The 17193-nt window shown below is 39.2% G+C and overlaps 5 protein-coding genes across 8 annotated transcripts; 2 read left to right on the forward strand and 3 right to left on the reverse strand.

Moving 5' to 3' along the window:
• Window positions 1-112: 112 nt before the first annotated feature.
• Window positions 113-2430, reverse strand: LOC139820469 (uncharacterized). Of its 3 annotated transcripts, XM_071790778.1 has the most exons (6): window positions 2414-2430; window positions 1685-1908; window positions 1281-1544; window positions 1008-1199; window positions 639-884; window positions 113-447 (listed from the first exon to the last, which is right to left on the reverse strand). In XM_071790778.1, the coding sequence occupies exons 2-5, from the start codon at window positions 1753-1755 to the stop codon at window positions 641-643; spliced, it is 771 nt and encodes a 256-aa protein (XP_071646879.1). In that variant the 5' UTR covers window positions 1756-1908; window positions 2414-2430; the 3' UTR covers window positions 113-447; window positions 639-640. The 3 variants fall into 3 exon arrangements, with proteins under 3 accessions (XP_071646879.1, XP_071646880.1, XP_071646878.1); XM_071790779.1 differs by lacking the exon at window positions 2414-2430 and having other exon boundaries at window positions 1008-1136; window positions 1685-2171; XM_071790777.1 differs by lacking the exon at window positions 2414-2430 and having other exon boundaries at window positions 1685-2171.
• Window positions 2391-5646, forward strand: Med17 (mediator complex subunit 17). Its single transcript, XM_071790752.1, has 8 exons — window positions 2391-2526; window positions 2690-2872; window positions 3024-3340; window positions 3467-3679; window positions 3757-3962; window positions 4045-4617; window positions 4755-4903; window positions 4999-5646. The coding sequence occupies exons 1-8, from the start codon at window positions 2426-2428 to the stop codon at window positions 5207-5209; spliced, it is 1953 nt and encodes a 650-aa protein (XP_071646853.1). The 5' UTR covers window positions 2391-2425; the 3' UTR covers window positions 5210-5646.
• A 447-nt stretch (window positions 5647-6093) lies between these two features.
• Window positions 6094-8544, reverse strand: Aph-1 (gamma-secretase subunit Aph-1). Its single transcript, XM_071790780.1, has 2 exons — window positions 7917-8544; window positions 6094-7815 (listed from the first exon to the last, which is right to left on the reverse strand). The coding sequence occupies exons 1-2, from the start codon at window positions 8147-8149 to the stop codon at window positions 7332-7334; spliced, it is 717 nt and encodes a 238-aa protein (XP_071646881.1). The 5' UTR covers window positions 8150-8544; the 3' UTR covers window positions 6094-7331.
• Window positions 8545-9217: 673 nt separating this feature from the next.
• Window positions 9218-13756, forward strand: LOC139820466 (proliferation-associated protein 2G4). Its single transcript, XM_071790772.1, has 7 exons — window positions 9218-9532; window positions 10162-10396; window positions 10649-10811; window positions 10916-11095; window positions 11205-11453; window positions 11724-11870; window positions 11957-13756. Exons 1-7 carry the CDS (start codon window positions 9448-9450, stop codon window positions 12059-12061), a joined length of 1164 nt encoding a protein of 387 aa, XP_071646873.1. The 5' UTR covers window positions 9218-9447; the 3' UTR covers window positions 12062-13756.
• A 190-nt stretch (window positions 13757-13946) lies between these two features.
• On the reverse strand, window positions 13947-17080 carry Uba3 (Ubiquitin-like activating enzyme 3). 2 transcript variants are annotated; one of them, XM_071790767.1, is made up of 5 exons: window positions 16896-17080; window positions 16512-16796; window positions 15802-16162; window positions 15380-15709; window positions 13947-15027 (listed from the first exon to the last, which is right to left on the reverse strand). In XM_071790767.1, the coding sequence occupies exons 2-5, from the start codon at window positions 16757-16759 to the stop codon at window positions 14644-14646; spliced, it is 1323 nt and encodes a 440-aa protein (XP_071646868.1). In that variant the 5' UTR covers window positions 16760-16796; window positions 16896-17080; the 3' UTR covers window positions 13947-14643. The 2 variants fall into 2 exon arrangements, with proteins under 2 accessions (XP_071646868.1, XP_071646869.1); XM_071790768.1 differs by lacking the exon at window positions 16896-17080 and having other exon boundaries at window positions 16512-16880.
• Between the last annotated feature and the right edge of the window lie 113 nt (window positions 17081-17193).

A 17193-nucleotide genomic window follows, 5' to 3' on the forward strand; every position in this document is an offset into this window, starting at 1 on the left:
TGCACTCGACTTTTCTTAAAAATATTCGCATAAAAATCAATATTTGTTTTTTTAAGATTGAGGTAAATTGAGGTGAGGCTTTTATTATAAGCACGGGAGAAAAAACAAGGGATTAAATAAAATTACATTAACATCTTATTTCAAGTTGGCAAGGCTCATATTATATCTCTTTAAAATATTATATTTTGCTGTATTGATAAATCTGTATCTCGTCAGTGATGTAGAATAACAATTATTAATATAACATCAACATAAATTAGCAGAGTTTACACTTACGCAATATGTTACATTAACAATTGGCACTATAGATGTATATATCTATATAATCCCAAACAGTTTATTAGAAAATATACTATAAACGTAGTCATTGGCATGGTAATATTGCACTTGCAATATCGTTAAATTATTTCGTAAATTGCGAATTGATGGAATCCGTATCTGCATCATCTATAATTTCATTAAATCATTTCATAAATTACTGAAGTATTCCTTACGAGTTGGACGTGACAAGCATCAAGCATTGATTTTTTTTTTATTTGAGACTTGATGTTTTAGCCAGCTAATATATTGATATAATCTTAACTCCTATATATATAGAGAGACGTGTAAAAATATGAATTTCCTCTCAACCTACATACCTCTATATTTCTAGATCGTCATCAGACAATTGCTTCTTCAAAAGCTCCTTACAAATGCTTATTTCATACTGAAGCTTCCGATTCTTCTGCGATAAGTGTTTATGTTGGATTTTAACCTTATTGATATATTTTTGAAACTTTAACCATGCGTTTTCATCTGTAAAATCCTCTCTTCTCACGATTCCTAAGATACCATTTTGATATCGTTGCTTTTTTCGTGGTTTTAAGGTGTCATCTTTAATTTTCCTAAAAATAAAACATTAACATGATAATATACTATATAAAAATACGTACGTCTCTACACGTAAACTATATATTTTGTTTTTAAAATAAAATGTATCGTTATTGAGTAACAAGATGATTTATTACCTTTCCTTTGCTTGACTAGCAGTAGAGCTTAACGTTGCTTCATTGTCGGGAGTTGTCTTAATTGTCAGATTATCATTACTCGTCGGATTATCGATACTTGTTGATATACTCCATTCATTAACTTGCAACCTGTTATCACAAGATCCATTTTGAACAATGTACTTTTCATGCTCCAAGTTAAGAGATTCACAACTGAAAATAATCCATCGATCAATCATGCAAGGAAATTCAATAGAAAAAAACTAATAGAAAGATAGAAAAAAAATATCATACCTTTCATCATTTCTGTCCTCATTGTCAGTTAAAATATCTTTATCATCGGATGAGGGATCAACAAATTCAAATTTAACTTCTCTGAATTTAATATGTCTGCTAGGAACCGCGGAAGGTTTTAATATATTCCTTATTAAATTGAGATCTTCTTTATTTTTAAAATCCTCCGCCTTGAAATGTTTGCTACATATGTAAGCAGTACGATATACCTTCCTTCCTATAGCTTCCCACCACTTCAACCTTAAATCCTCATTTTTCGGAAACCTGAAAAGTTTAAATAATAAAAATCCACTTTCCCACGTCGTCTGTATTATGTCATCCGAACGCTTTTAAATAACAATTAACAAACATATTAAAGAGATTTGTGTGTTGCAGAATATTTGAAATCCTGTTACATCCCTTACCTGTGAAACGAGTAATTCAAATCCTGCATAGATCCCTTTTCGATTCCGCAAACGCAACAATTTGAAACCATTTTCCGTAGAGATATTTCTTTTATCGCACCACGGCAAGAGATAGAGATAAATGGATAAAAAGACAGAGCTGAGAACGTTTTTGGTTATGGTTGGTATGTACAAGTCAGCGAATGTCTGACAAAGATGACTAGCCGTCCAACGTGCGTCCTTCTCTAATGGCGTAACATTTCTCCCTTTTATTCACCAACAAAACAAAAGCTCAACAATCTTATGAACAATAAGGATACTGAATTAAAAATTGAAGAACTGATAGTTAGAACTGAAAAACTAAAAATTAAAATTTGACCGCGCACTAAAATAAAATGAATTTAATTTTAATCCATTTCGTCCTGATTGGTTCAATCTTGATCTTTTTTTCTTTTAATTCTTTTAATTTAATTAATCATAATATTAAAAAAAAAATTAATCTGAAGTTTAGTGGACTTTGTTCTGTTTTGTCAAATTTTAATCTAATTTCGATCCTAATCTGAAATTCTTTATAGTGCATTTCAAAATGTACCGACATACCGAAAATCTATAACACACATGACGTGAATTATAGATTTTTTTCAGTGTGTCGGTACATTTTGAAACTGTCAGTATGGTACAGAGTTTACGGAGTAGCTCGTCTACCTATACAAAAAACGTCAAAATACACGAACATATGCTGTTACGCACCGGCTGGGATCTATGAAAACAACAATGGCGTATTCCGTGAACATCTCCGTAGAGGCGCCGATTGAGAATCAGATACAGGAAATCACCTACGATGGCCAAGAGATTTACCAAGCGTACGTAAACGAATTTGGCGTTAACAGAGAATACAGCAAAGATGCTCGATTAACGGAATTTTTCTTGGACCCTAAATGCACTTTGCGTCTCTCGATTAACCTCATTTTTCGTCGAAGGAGGACAAGATTTTTCACGTTACTTTTTTGCGTTATTGCATTGTAGACCTCTCACGTTATCGGAGAACCTGGCGAAGATCGCTCAGAAGATCGACTTCAGTAAGACGAACGGCGAGGAGGTGAAGAAGGAACAGTTGGAAGGTAACGAGAAGAGCGAGGAGGACACGAAAGACCCCGCTTCGTTTCAATCCTCTTTATGGCCGTGGGACAGCGTTAGGAATAAATTAAGGTTCGTCGTGATTCTTCCTATGTGTCTAAAAAACGTCATACATTGCGATTGCAATAAGCACACGATATAACGTAACAAGCATACAGTTCGACAGAAGTGTGACAATGTAAACTGTGAAGTATGAGAATTGAATTTTCGATCCCCTTTGTAGGAATGCCTTGACCGAGGTTTGCGTATTGGCCGACGTGCTTGCGATAGCGAAGGAAAAGAATTACATGGTATTGGATCCGGTGCCGCAGGAGTCGACCGATGTGAAATCGATGATACAGGTGTACGCTAGGAAAAAGGCGCTGGCGGGAGCGGCGTCGGTTCTCATGATGGGCGCCGAGAGACTGCGAAACTGCCAGGCCGAATTAGCCAGAACCAGATCCACCCCCGACTTCCACATCGAGCTGTTGAGATTGCGGCAAAACTGGCGTCTGAAGAAAGTGTCCAACTCCATCATCGGCGATCTCAGCTACCGAACTGGTTTGTTCTATCTTTTTCTTTTATATTTATTTATTCGCAACACGATTTGTTTTTTTATCGGGATAATAGTTGGATGCTTTTAATATTCCTGTTTACTTACAATGTCACTCTGTATTTGTATATCAGCTGGCTCTAAGTACACGCAAACGGGCATGTTTGAAGTTACCAAAGCCGAGGAAGATGAAAAAAGTAGCAATAGTCCACCGGCGTCTCCTAATACCGGTAGCAATATGTCCGGGCAGTCTCACGGCCCTTCAAACTCGAAAGCGTCCGCCTTGCGCGTGACCATACCCAGCGAGTTGCAAGGTGTTGCGTACATCGAAGTATTATGCCAGAAAGGTAATGTAATAGAGAGAAGAGATATTTGTATGAAGAAATTGTGCACGTTAGATAAAAATCAAGTGTTTGTTGTTTAGATCAGGAAGATTTGTGCAACGCAAATATAAGTTTGCTCAACAGTAGTGCGAATAATTCAAATACCGATATGCATTGGCAGCAAAAGTTGGAAGCTGCGCAGAATGTTCTGTTTTGTAAGGAACTGTTTAGTCAATTAGCGCGGGAGGCTGTACATTTGCGCGCGCCTATACCTCACATGGTTGTCGGAAATCAGATAATGGCCACGGTACGTACCTCGCAAATAGAAATGCAATGATATATTGGAAAAATATGTTTAATAAATTTGTTTTTCTCGACACTTATACCAGGTACTCCCGGGAATTCAATTAATAATTGGCCTGTGCCACAGCACAGGCAGCGACAAGAAACCTACGGCACCGCCGCCGCACAAAACGGATCACGATCACGTGCTGGAGCACTCCCTGCATCAATTGTTACGCGAAGTACATTATAACAATAGCAATCATCCGTTTCCTCATCCTGCCTCGGGACCCCTCGGGCCTAGCAAACGCAGATACGTAGCTGGCCCTACCGCTGCCGACAGATACGAACTTCTGGAAATGACGAAGAGCCAGACGCTGCTAGAACAAATTATCCAACAAGCACAACACTTTTTCATGCGTTTGCGCACAGAATACGTGTTGGACACGATAGCGAAGGAGGTGAAAGATCCGCTCATCGTTTCGCATTGGAACGGATTGAATTCGCCGACGCAGTCTTGTGTAAAAATAAATATCTTGACACACGGATACGATAGCGTGTGTCGAACGTCGATGGTCGTTCACGTCGGTGAAAAGTCACTGAAATGCGTGTGTCGCGACGGTAGGGTTATGCACATGAGTTACGAGCCTCAGGAACTGAGGGACCTAATTTTCTGTCAGGTCAGTTGCCATCACCTCTTTATCAACGTTCATAAAATGTAAAACTATATAATTTAAAAATGTAATCATCCAATATAAAACATTCTTTTATTATCGGTAAAGTGGTATCACAATGTTCGTCATTTTTTTGTACACAGATTTATCAGCATCAAATAAGTGCAGTGCAGGCTCTCGCCAAGTGTATGGGCTGGCAGTTTCTAGCTAACAGCTCACACCTCGGTCTAGGTTCGGTGGAACCCTTGGGTAACGCCAGCAGTTGCATCCTTGCTTCGCCGATCGGCGACAGGTATTTTATAATTCAAACTTTATGACATGGAAGGAAGAATATTACATGCGCGCACCTGCCTGTTTTTTTTAACCATCATTTGATCATGTTTTTAGGATGATAGCAGTACGATGCGAACCGCAAACGGGTGTGCAGGTCGCCATTGCTCATTCTCCCCGAAAGGACTTCTTCCCTGGTCAACTAGTTCGAGAGAGAAAATGGGAGAATCTTGGAGGTTCCTTCAAAGAAGTCAGATGGGACAAGATGGAAGGGAGGAATTTTCTCAACAAAATGGAGCTACTCATGTCTTCTTTAACAAGTTCTTAAGTGTTGCGGATTACGGTCAAACTTTCGTATATTTTTTTTTGTTTAGGACTGAAAAGTTTATATTTTTTTATATCTTTAACCTGCACTTATATTCTAACGGCATAGAACAAAATTGTTAGTGCACACATGGTCAATTCAGAGTAAGATAAGAAGCAAATTTTTCGATCCAAGTTGATTATGTGCAAAACGCAAGACGCATTTTTATTCTATGCGCGTGATCAAGCAATGTGAAATAATGGAAGGAGAAAAATCGAGTTTGTTAAACTGAGAAAATACATGAAATCTCATCTGTTCCGATGAGAAAAGTATATAAAAGATATAAAAGTTCGACTGTATCGGCAACCGGAATGCAATTTTTTTTTTCAAGATAGAATCAGTAATTTTGTTTTCTAAGATAGTTCAATTATCCAGAAAATACAAGACGATTTATTGATAAATGCTTTTTGATTTTATCAAGAGACAAGGAAGTTTTGTACAAATCTAATCTCGTTCCTTACCTCCTCTAATTATTAAAAACTTTTACTTACTGCTATTGAAATTTTATTTCTATGACTGTGATTTAGGATTATTTGGAATTGTGTCAATTATTCATCCGTAGATGCCGTATTGACAAAAATGATCAATAATTCAAACATGTGGAATATATAAATGTGAAACTTCAGCATACTTCAAATTTGTATAGGAAAAGAATTACATATAATTCATTGTAAATTTATCTTCATAGTGAATTAATTACATAACTGGAATTATCGTTATTATATATTATGTTATATGAAACTGTGGTATATATAGTTTTTACATCTAAAGAGCAATAACAGTAATTTATACAACTGGTATTTTACAAAAATTGTTTTCATTTCAATGTCATGCAAAATGCAATATGATTTTGAATAATAAACGACTGCGAGATGTGATAAGTGAAAATTAAATTAATTATATGTAAATGTCAAGAGATGCACGTGTCACAGTAATTGTCTTGTCATCGGTAGCTCCTCTTCTCTTTTTGTATACAAAAAAAGTAACGAACAATTCCTTAGACTGTTTCTCTGTTTTAACCTATATATACTCAAGGAATTCACCTTTTAAGGCGCAAATTGTTGCACAGATATACATTTCATTTGATGCAATAATCATACATTATAGACACATACTTATATACATACACACGTACACGCGCATACACATTTTAGATTTTTTTTCTTCCTTTTTATAGTTTCCCGTTTTCTCTCTGTAGCCATATTAAATTACAATGCTAAAGCGAAAAATCAAATGAATTTCTCTTTATTCGCACTGCATAAAAGAAATCAATATTCACTTATGCCATCACTGTGTTCGATAATACAGATTGAAAGAAAACTTCTTTCATTATCCTGCATTAGAATAAACGCATATATAAATTAAATGTACTCTATACTTTGAAACTAGATTTTATGATGGATGGCTTTATAAATTGAAAAAAATTGCGTAATAACGTAAAAAAAGTTTATTTTAATATACGAGATGCAAGAAAGAAAATGTACGCGGATTCCTCGCTTCTGACGTCACAATTCAACACGGCTACGATAGGAAACAATAGTCCTAAGATGTAAAGGGATAATGTACACTTCGACGTTATCCGGATCCGAACCGGATTGTTAGAGATTATTCTGTTTCATACAACTGTTTCGATGGATTAAGGGACGGACTAGCAGCTTGACCGAAATATCCTGTGCTAGAGCCTTTTACGAGAAAAAAATAATTGCAGGGCGTTTCACGGTGGGAAATACGCTTCGAAATATGTTAGTTTCAAAACATGCGACTGCAGTTGGTCAACGTATCGGATGTGTCGTAAACTGTATCGAATTTGGATAATGGAGTACACACATCGCCGTACAAAATTTATTAATAATATTGCATATCAACGCTTCGTATTCTGCTTAATAATCCGAATGAAAAGAGTATCCTGCTCATTGTCTCCACGCGTATCGCGCAATGGAGCGACGAACGATTTTTCTCTTAGATATTAGCATGTAAAGCGAAAGTATGTTTGCCGTTTTACGACGCTCGTGTCCGTCGGAGATGGATCGCTTAATTTAACTACGAACGTGTTGGCGTACGAATTAAGTAACCTTCGGGGGGGCTTTCAGTTTCTTCGGAAACATAGGATTAAGGACTGCGCGTGTCCACCGACGATCTTGAACGCGAGCGCAGCCGTTATTACCAGTACTATGTAAGCGGACAGTAGACTGGCCACGTACGCCTGATAGCGATTGAGCAAGGTCATGCACGAGACGACCAGATGCGACGCAACCACCCAGACGATCTGTCCCCAGTTTCTCTTGTCCAGGGCCGAGAAGAAGATGACGCCCCAGAACGTGTGCAGGAGGATGAAACACAGAGTGGTGGCGGCCGATATTATGAAGAAGTATTCGGTACCCTGCCGAAGTCCCATGGTGCCAGGCCCAACCGCGTCGGCCAGGACGTTGACTAGGGCGAAGGAGCCGCTCATGAAGCCGAAACCCAAGCCGCAGACATAAGCGAACACGTGTCTGCTGTCAGCCACGTGGGTCGTTGTAACTTTCTCCAAGCCCCTTTCGGCTTTGCGCAGCACCCAGTACAACAAATACCTTTGAAAAAAGATTTAAAAAAAAGTTATCCATAAGCTCGTTCGCATCTACGTGCGTATATTTGAAACGTGCTGAACATGCAATGGAATTGTAGGGGTTACCTGAAGCCTTCCTGGAACAATACGGAGAAGACCAGGCCGAACGCGAGGTGGTCCTGCAGCGGAACGACGGCGTACCAGAGTATCGACGACAGCAGCAGGGAGATGAGCCAGAAGAAGGCGCTGGCGATCAGGATGATGATTCTAATGGGCTCGGCGGCGACGGTGAAGGTGAACATGGCTAGTGGCGGGCCGAAGGCCAGACAGGCGCAACCGAAGAAATCCATGACGGTCATTTTTTCCTCGGTCGTGTGCAGCCGCGACCGTGGGGTCGCGCGCTCGGGGGTCCTCGTCAACGTTTCCGCTGCCCTCTTCCTTTCTCTCTCTCCTTTCTCGTTCCCTTCCTCGTCGACGCTAGCAAACGACGAACCCTCTGACGATTCTAGGAGGCCACTTCGCGGCTCGGACACTCCCTTCTATCGGGCGCATTTATCCTCCCCGGTATATGGCGCGCGATCGGGAGCTCGACGAACGATCGCGCCGTTTCGTTCTACAAAGATACAAAAGCCTACGAACATTGGAAACGATCGCCCGGAGTCACCCGTGTGACAATTCGTGGACTGTCCCGTCACCCCGTCCACTGAGTCCAAGTCCACTCTTTTGACTCCCTTGCCTTTGCGTTGCGTGAGGTTATCGACAATACATCGACGACCGCTGTTCGGTCGACGGCTCTCCGATATGAGAGACCGATATATCGAAAGTAACGAGATAATCGACAGGAAGTTCTCGTGACCGTTAATTTAAATTTAATTTTATTTAATTTCAAACTAATTTAAACAAATATAAATACTAATTTTATGATTTATTGTTATCCCGATGCTCCGTAGATATAAATGGTAGACGCATGCACCATATATTTAGGACTATCTTAATTAAAAACTGCAATTTTATCCGTGTAAGTTTGTGACAGTATCGCAAATCAATATCACATAATTATTAAATCGATTTGATAAAATATTCTGCAACTTTTTTATTTTTATTTTTATTCAATCAATCCGATTGGCGTTCCACAAGAATCGATTAATCGAATTTGAATGACACAATTTGAGTCGTTCCCGTCGAGCGCGCCTATTGGCTACTCCGATCGCGTTACAATGACAAATTATTTAGTCCCAAGGATACAAACGACGAAGTAATTAAAAAAAATTAAAAAGAGAATAAGGAAATTCGTCGCGTTTCCGAAGATTTCCGAATTCAATCGCTCGAACGGCGAACTTATGATTCACGTTTGACAATTTTTTTCCATTACGAACGCGCTGCCGCACCGTCGCGCATGTGCAGGAAAACTGAAGCTGAAACCGGCCTCCGGTTCAACAGCGCCGCCACCCAAGCCCCATCCGCGTATTCGTCGCCTCGTGGTCGCCCTCATCCTCGTGCCTCGTAGTGGTGCTAGTGGTCGTCGTCCGTGTCGGTTGGCGCCCGCCGTCGTCGTGTCGGTCGTGTGCGTATATCGAGAGGTGTCTGCGCCAGCGAGGAAGCCGCCGCCGGAATCACGTGATCGCGGAGTACGGTATTACCGTGTATAATCGGGGACATGGCGGACAAGGACGAGACCGAGAAGACCATCGCCGAGGACTTGGTTGTCACCAAGTATAAAATGGCCGGCGAGATCGTGAACCGTAAGGAAACGGTGGCGCGTGTTCGCGCGGGGTGCGGGGGATCGGCGGGGGTCCGCGCGCATCGCGCGCGCGTTCCCTCGCCGTCGCGGCCATATGGAATGCGGCGCGCCGATGCCGGGGGCCCCGGCACATGGTCGCGGGCCCCCGACGTTCCCCGGCGTCGCCCGCTCGCGATCGCGCTCGCCCTCCCTCGTGTCGGTTCCCCGCGCGCCGTGCGCGAGGGAATCTATCTGTCCCCCCCCCCCCCGGGGGGGCAATCCTTGACCGAGCTCCGAGCGACTACGATCGGCGATTAGCTCCACTGGGTGGAGAAACGAAATTTTTAATAATCTAATCCCCTTTCCATATATTGAACAAAAAAAAATTTATCTGACAAAACGGTATTCATAAATTGAACCTCAATCGAGTTAATCGGAGTTCGGGAAAAGTCACCCCTTTACTTTTTGATCATTTGTTTAACACTATTGCTCGGTAATTGCTCGCATGCTTTTTGTTTCACTTGTTGAAAATACTTTAGAGTTAAAGCAAACAATCACCTCCTTCGGCTCGGCATTTAACGATTTAGCTTTCTCAACACGTGATTCTTGTTGTAATTAAAGTATACTGATATACGACTGGGTATTTTGCAGGAGTATTGAAGCAAGTTCTAAACAAATGTGTTGTTGGAGCCTCCGTGAGGGAAGCATGCGAGTTTGGTGACAAAATACTTACAGAGGAAACTAGCAAGGTCTTCAAAAAGGAGAAGGAACTTAAAAAGGGTATCGCTTTTCCAACGTGCATATCAGTCAACAATTGCATTTGCCATTTCTCTCCTATCGCCAGTGAACCTGATCTCATTCTCAAAGATGAGGATATGGTTAAAGTGTAAGTTTCTGCATAGAAGGTTCTTCTTTCTAATTTTTTGCAGGACTTATTTTTACCGTCTTATATGTCGAATAACATTGTTACATCTACAATCAGTTCTTCTGGAAAACTGATGTTACTTTAATATCGATTTCAAACATTTTATTACAGATTTAATATTTCGAATAATATTAATACAATAATTCAAATAGATGTGATATTTCACTCGTTGACTGCAAATTTGATATAATTAATGAAATTGTATAATTACAGTGATCTTGGAGCACATGTTGATGGTTTCATAGCTGTAGTGGCACACACTATCGTCATAGGATCCTCACCGGAGAAGAAAGTATCAGGCAGGAAAGCAGATGTAGTTTTAGCTGCGCACTATGCTTCTCAAGCTGCATTAAGGCTTTTAAAGCCAGGTACAGAGGTAAGATTGAGAATACTTGAGCGCTCTTGTTTCCGTCCTTTTTTTTAAGTCGTAAAAATAAAATTTCGTAAGCGTATCCTGATGCTCTCAACTATGCATTTCAGACTTATACGATAACGGGCACCGTAGAGAAAATATGTGATGCCTACAAATGTAAACCGATCGAAGGTATGCTAAGTCACCAGTTAAAACAATTCAAGATCGATGGGGAGAAAACGATAATCCAGAATCCGAACGACGCGCAAAAGAAGGAGCATGAAAAGTATACCCTCGAGACTCACGAGGTACATTTTTAAATTGATATCAGTCTTTTGGAAATTTGCGATATAAGAGAAAAGAAGGTACTGGCGTTGTATAAAAGGATCTTCATTTATTGTAAACGTTTAATTTCAGGTGTATGCAATGGATGTATTGGTTAGCACGGGTGAAGGAGTAGGGAGGGAACAGGACACTCGGGTTACGATATACAAGAAAACAGAAGAGACATATCAGCTTAAACTGAAGGCGTCTCGCATGTTTTACTCAGAAGTCTCCCACAAGCATGGTCTCATGCCTTTCAATTTACGTACCTTCGAAGATGAGAAGAAAGCAAAAATGGCTGTTGTCGAATGTGTAAATCATAGGTTGATCGAGCCATTCCAAGTAAGACTATTATTTATACGCGTATTTATTAGCTTTCTTTTAGTTTAACAAAATTCTTTCGGAGTACTTGTCATTGGTTATGATATATGTGCCCAATCGACTCTTGGTGATAACGTAGAATGGGCGATGACTATTTTTTGCTGAATTTGTTTATAGTCGACGCGACTGGGCACTCGCGAAAAAGCCGCGGTTGGTTAGTGCAGTGCCGGGCTGCCATCTTGATAGGGGCATACGCGTCTGCCACATTTTTCATTAAATCTTTTTGTGCAGGTGCTGTATGAGAAGCCAAACGAGTACGCGGCGCAATTCAAATTTACGGTACTCTTGATGCCTAACGGACCTCATAAAATTACTGGAATTCCCTTTGACCTCGATATGTATCAGTCTGACTGTGTCGTGGACGATCCTGAATTGAAGGTATGTGGAACGTTAAATTGAAAAAAGTAATAGCTTTGTAACTGCCATTGCTATTGCAATCACTTATCCGTAATTGAAAATTACAGAACCTTTTATATTCCTCGGCAAATCCGAAATCGGCGAAGAAGAAGAAAAAGAAGGCCGAGAAAGCTGTAGGAGACGTCGCCATGGAAGTCGATGCTAAGGCCTAACACTGTCATTTTAACACACCCCATGACTTACCGGCATCGTGCACTACTCCGATACTTTTTATTTAGCGATCCAAGAGAACCAAGGCTGGACACTTTCGAACGTTTCGATCACTCAACAATCGGCGTAGCCATACCTTCATACGGACATTGCACAAATTACAAATGTCATGTCTTGCATCTCCATGCTTTTGGCATCGTCCCTATATGAATGATCAGCAATTGTCTGGTCACACATCTATATATTTCATTCATTCGAGGAAAGTGTCGAGTTTTGCTGCTCTGCCGAGAAAATTAAACTTTATCACATTACAAGACAACACATTACGCCACAACTTTATCAACGCTTAAGTTTTTATACCAGACCATCTTTTAATAGACTATGGTATTATTATCATATACAGATTGATGATTAATTCATATGCAATTATTGTAGATTGCGTTTCAATCTAACTAACATTTCGTACGTAACAAATCTTGTGTGATCGTTTTCTAATCTAAACATTTAGATTGGCCGAGTTAAGAGAAGTGAATCGTATAGATCCAAAATATATCGATGACTATTTTCGCTTATCCGTAATTGAAATGATAAAGTTACATGGACTACATTTATTCGATTCATGTGCAAATTATTATTTAGACAGTGTCAGAAAATTTGATTTTCTGGACAGGCGAGTTGTATAATATTATAACTTTTGAATATTTGCGCAAAATATAATTCTCTTTCATGCTGGTTCTGCGCAATTTTGTATCCAGCTATGAAAACTATACTATAACGTTCAACTTCAAATTGTACAATTGGAGGAATGTCCGTTCTTGGACGCTGCATAAACAATGAAATGCCAATGACTCCTCGAGTGTTTCGTTGCGAAAATACCCCCGACCGACAAAAAAAAGAAAAAAAAATTATTATATAAGTCTTTTCTACTCTGCGCAAATTATGAGTTGTGTGCGGAGTATGAATTGTTAGTAGCAACTGGAAATGCATCTTTAATATTGAATGAAAGTTTATTTGAGCGAGACGTGAGATAGACTTTCGCAAGAAAACATATTCTTGGAAAGTAATATTGACTTTTGCCGACTTGCTACGAGCCGTAAATTATAAAAATTAATATTATGTAATAATAGTTTTATATAAGAAGGATTATTAGATAAAATGTATCTGTTATAGATATTTTTTCTACTCAAGTTGTGCATACGTCGAATGTTACAAAGTGTGCTTGTATAACAAAAGATCATTGTGCACTGTCCATCATTTGCCTGTACATCTTTTCATCAATTGCAATCATGTTTGGAACGAGATTATTGGTAATATCTAGAGAGACTTTGATATTTTATTCTGAGATTTTCAAATTAGATGAGAAATCTTGACGAGTTAAGAATAAATTATATATACACATACATGCACACAGACACACGTATAGTGTAACAAAACGATTGTATGAAATTTTTTGCAAACGAGGGCTGTGCACAAAATTCATACGCGGTATAAAATTTAACTTGGTGAAGTGAAAGGTAAAACAAAGAAATTGTTATAAAAATGCTTGACGATAAGTTGATAAGTATAAATTTTGACACGTGCATATATTTCACGAATTATATTATTCCATTTCTCTCTCAATGCAGTTAGATGTGTGTAATTTACAAAGTACTACATATTTGTAGAAAAACAAAAGATAAAAAAAACGATTTCATCAATTTGGATTTATAATTATACAATACCAGATTTTATAGATTGTCCCCCTTATTGAGATAATTTTGCTACGTCATATGATCTCTGATCAGAGTGAGAGAGGATGTAAGTACAGAAATATAGAATATTATTTAAGCCGTGTCTTTGTTGTTTAAATACTAAATGTATTTTTTTGTTAATTGACTTACAAATTAATCTGTTTTTTTATTATATTATATTATGTCTCAAAACTATACATGCACACACACACACGTCGGATGTTCTTTTAAATGATGGATTTTTTTCAACCAACTCGAATTTTTCCTCAATGAAAATATTGAGGAAAGTCATCATTTATTGCAACTTTCTAATATTTTACATTATACATTCTCTGTAAATGTCAAATTTCATATTTAATCTTTTTTAACTGAGTTTAAAATTAAATGCAGGATATAACTTTATTTGATTTCTTCAAATTTAATTTGCAAACAGCTCTTCTTTTTCAAATATTTACTATTCAAAAATTATTAATGCCTGAACATTAGAGAAAACTCGACTCCAGAATTTATCGCTAAAGAGATTCTCCGATGATTTTGAGATACCTTGCATGCCTTGTTGTGTTCGAGAACTACTAAAGAGTCACTAATATTAATTAACAAATGCCAATAATGTTGACAATGCAATGCAACTGCAGTAAAATAATTGTAGTTCCATTCATTTCGATATATCCTGCATGCGATAAGGTGATCTTTGATAGAAATATAGAATGACATGCATTCTTGTACGAGCAACTTTTGCTTGGCTTTGTTACATTTCATTATAATCTTTATTTTCCAGTTTGCTTTTCGAATTTGAACAGCATAGATATATTGTATGAGAAATGGGATGCTTGAAAAGTAGATTTCTCGAACAGTTATTGACTCGTGCTATCGTCCTGCAGAAATCTCAACTTCAGAGTAACTGTACTTGGAGTCGTAACATCGGCAACGTTTATTTCAGTACCGTCTCTTAAACCTAACTCAATCAAAGTCTTAGACAAATTCTCCCGAGTCTTCTCTTCGATGCTCGCTACCATTTGCATGTACAGAGTTTTATTTTTACCGTCTATTATAGCCGTAAGACCGGGATTTTTCATTTGCATATCTGGCCGTTCGCATAGAAGATCTATCAAATTCTGTAGTTTACATTTTGAATCTTTGATCTCGATCTCTCGCGGTACTTGACTACACGCCAGGCAATCCGTCCTTTTTTCTGCCTCGTAAGTGTACGTGTAAATTCCGTCCAGATCGTTGAGCACCTAAAAAGGAAATATGTACTCTTTTTTTTACCGTTTACCTTATCGAAACCCTGTTGACATAAATATGGCCCACTTTCGCGTTACGATCGAAATATAATACGCATGATATAATACACCTTTATCTTCTTATCAAATGCAAATTGAAGATCAAGGACTCTGGAGATTAAAGGACTGTAATTGAAGATTAAAATTCAATCAATAACACACATACAGAACAAAAGATTAAAGTTATTTGATTGATCGAATTCTAATCTCCAATTTGCAATGCTCAATCTTCAACGCGTAGTCCGATTTAGGCTCTATATTTTGTCTACGACACAAAGTACATTACTGATTTATCGCATGTAATTACCATGTAATTAGTTAAAGATGCGCTACAACTGGTCGCGAGCTTGAACGCTTCTGTCGCGCAGACAGCGGCGATAGCAGCGTTCGTTGACGCCACCGCCGGTATGATGTTCTTGACGACGCCCTGCACGAGTCTGTACGTCAAGCCCTGTATGCCAAATTGAGTCGCTCTGTCGTTGGACTTCTCGTAAATCCAGTTTATGTGCTGGGGATCGTCCCCGTCGATGGCGCAGTCAAACGGATTCTCCTTCGGCCACTGAATTACCTTCACATACTCTACACAATGCTCGGGCAAACGTGGAGTATTGGCTATCGTACATAAAGGATATGTGACCTATGTGAGATACAAACAAGTTTCTAACGTACGAAACTAGCCTTGTCGACATAATCGAATCTCGAAAATGGAATACTGGAGATTGTGCTCACTTGTGGTGGGTAAAGGTCCAACGTACACTCGATGCAAGGATTCATGCCGGGTAATATAACACGAACGTTTCCCTTGAAACCTTCGGTCCCACCGTCGATCATGGGTATCACGGTGGATTGATTCAATTCGCCATTGTCGTAGGAGAGCAAGGACAGCAGCATACCGTTGATCCATCTCCTCGCGACGATTGAATCTAATCCACAGATCACCATGTGAAAGTTTTGGAAGAACGCCTCGCTTTTGCTTTGTATCTCGCAATTGTGCGCAACCACGTTACAACCGGGTACTCGAGCGTTGATGAACTTTGCAGCTGTCTCTGCCTTGTAGGATCCAATGTCTTTATGACGGAACAGGAATTGTCTGTAATATTTAAAGGATATGAGAACGATGACTTTCCTTTGGTAAAATAGTCGTCCGAATAATCTTTCACGCGAGCCACGTCTGTGTTTTCGTTACAGGCTCGAAGATAGAAAAACAGAATCGTGTAACATTAAATATTTATAATTAATACTCAGAAATTAGATTATATATATATAGTGTATTATTAGTGTATACAAAAACATTTCTATATTCTGATACCATAATATTAGAAAATAATAATAATATATTTTAATATTGTAGTATTATGAAAAATATGTACATAATATTGTTAAAATATAGAAAACGACTTTATACGTGAGCACCTCTCGCGTCACATAACCTCACCTACCGATTGAGGTTAGACAGCTCGATCGTATCCATGTCGATTACGTGAAGGTGCCTGAACCCCATCAGGGCCAGATTCTTGAGTAGTTCGCATCCCAGACCGCCGGCGCCGACGACGAGCACCCGGCAGTGGTCCAGGAGCATGTGCAGGTTATCGGTGGACGGCTCGAAGTCCGGCCGGCAAAACGGGCCCGAGCGCTCCAGCACCTTCCGCAAATTGCTCCATCGCCGCTGCGTGTGATCGGAGCTCATTATTGTCGAGCGACTGGCACCAGCCACCAGCTCCGGTCTGGAATTGGAATAAACTGAATCTTGATCGAAGTAACGAACGGACGAGCGAGCTGGCGAACGAAGCTTCGCTCGACTCACGCGGCGCGAAGAACTATACCTCGTGTCCTCAATCTATTCTCTTCTTTTCTTCCTTTCTTCTCTTCTTCGGTGTTTCTTCTTTTTCAGGCATAGATTTCTTCCTGTCTCCTTTATCGCCAGCTCCCGTTTTGCTTATTATTTCGTTGACAGTTTATTGATGACAGCTATCGATGACAAGTAACAGGTGTATGCAGTTGTATGGCCGATTCAATTTCGATATTATCGACTATGGATATAAATTTTTCAATTACCGACATAAATATTTGAATATAATATATTCTATTTTGTAATATTAAATTTATAATTTAATACTGTAC

Source organism: Temnothorax longispinosus, chromosome 10, assembly GCF_030848805.1.
Source record: "Temnothorax longispinosus isolate EJ_2023e chromosome 10, Tlon_JGU_v1, whole genome shotgun sequence".
Taxonomy (NCBI): domain Eukaryota; kingdom Metazoa; phylum Arthropoda; class Insecta; order Hymenoptera; family Formicidae; genus Temnothorax; species Temnothorax longispinosus.

Bases quoted from the DNA above. Each gene is read 5' to 3' on its own strand.
- LOC139820469 (XM_071790778.1), bottom strand. From the start codon at position 1,755: ATGGTTTCAAATTGTTGCGTTTGCGGAATCGAAAAGGGATCTATGCAG. The intron at 1,545-1,684 runs GTAAGGGATGTA...TAAACTTTTCAG, and splicing joins TTGAATTACTCGTTTCACAG to GTTTCCGAAAAATGAGGATT. The intron at 885-1,007 runs GTAATAAATCAT...TTTTATTTTTAG, and splicing joins GCTAGTCAAGCAAAGGAAAG to GAAAATTAAAGATGACACCT.
- Med17 (XM_071790752.1), top strand. From the start codon at position 2,426: ATGAAAACAACAATGGCGTATTCCGTGAACATCTCCGTAGAGGCGCCG. The intron at 3,341-3,466 runs GTTTGTTCTATC...TTTGTATATCAG, and splicing joins CGATCTCAGCTACCGAACTG to CTGGCTCTAAGTACACGCAA. The intron at 3,963-4,044 runs GTACGTACCTCG...CACTTATACCAG, and splicing joins GAAATCAGATAATGGCCACG to GTACTCCCGGGAATTCAATT.
- Aph-1 (XM_071790780.1), bottom strand. From the start codon at position 8,149: ATGACCGTCATGGATTTCTTCGGTTGCGCCTGTCTGGCCTTCGGCCCG. The intron at 7,816-7,916 runs GTAACCCCTACA...CTTTTTTCAAAG, and splicing joins TTGTTCCAGGAAGGCTTCAG to GTATTTGTTGTACTGGGTGC.
- LOC139820466 (XM_071790772.1), top strand. From the start codon at position 9,448: ATGGCGGACAAGGACGAGACCGAGAAGACCATCGCCGAGGACTTGGTT. The intron at 9,533-10,161 runs GTAAGGAAACGG...GGTATTTTGCAG, and splicing joins GGCCGGCGAGATCGTGAACC to GAGTATTGAAGCAAGTTCTA. The intron at 11,871-11,956 runs GTATGTGGAACG...TGAAAATTACAG, and splicing joins TGGACGATCCTGAATTGAAG to AACCTTTTATATTCCTCGGC.
- Uba3 (XM_071790767.1), bottom strand. From the start codon at position 16,759: ATGAGCTCCGATCACACGCAGCGGCGATGGAGCAATTTGCGGAAGGTG. The intron at 16,163-16,511 runs GTAGGTGAGGTT...TAAATATTACAG, and splicing joins GAGCTGTCTAACCTCAATCG to ACAATTCCTGTTCCGTCATA. The intron at 15,710-15,801 runs GTGAGCACAATC...TATCTCACATAG, and splicing joins TGGACCTTTACCCACCACAA to GTCACATATCCTTTATGTAC.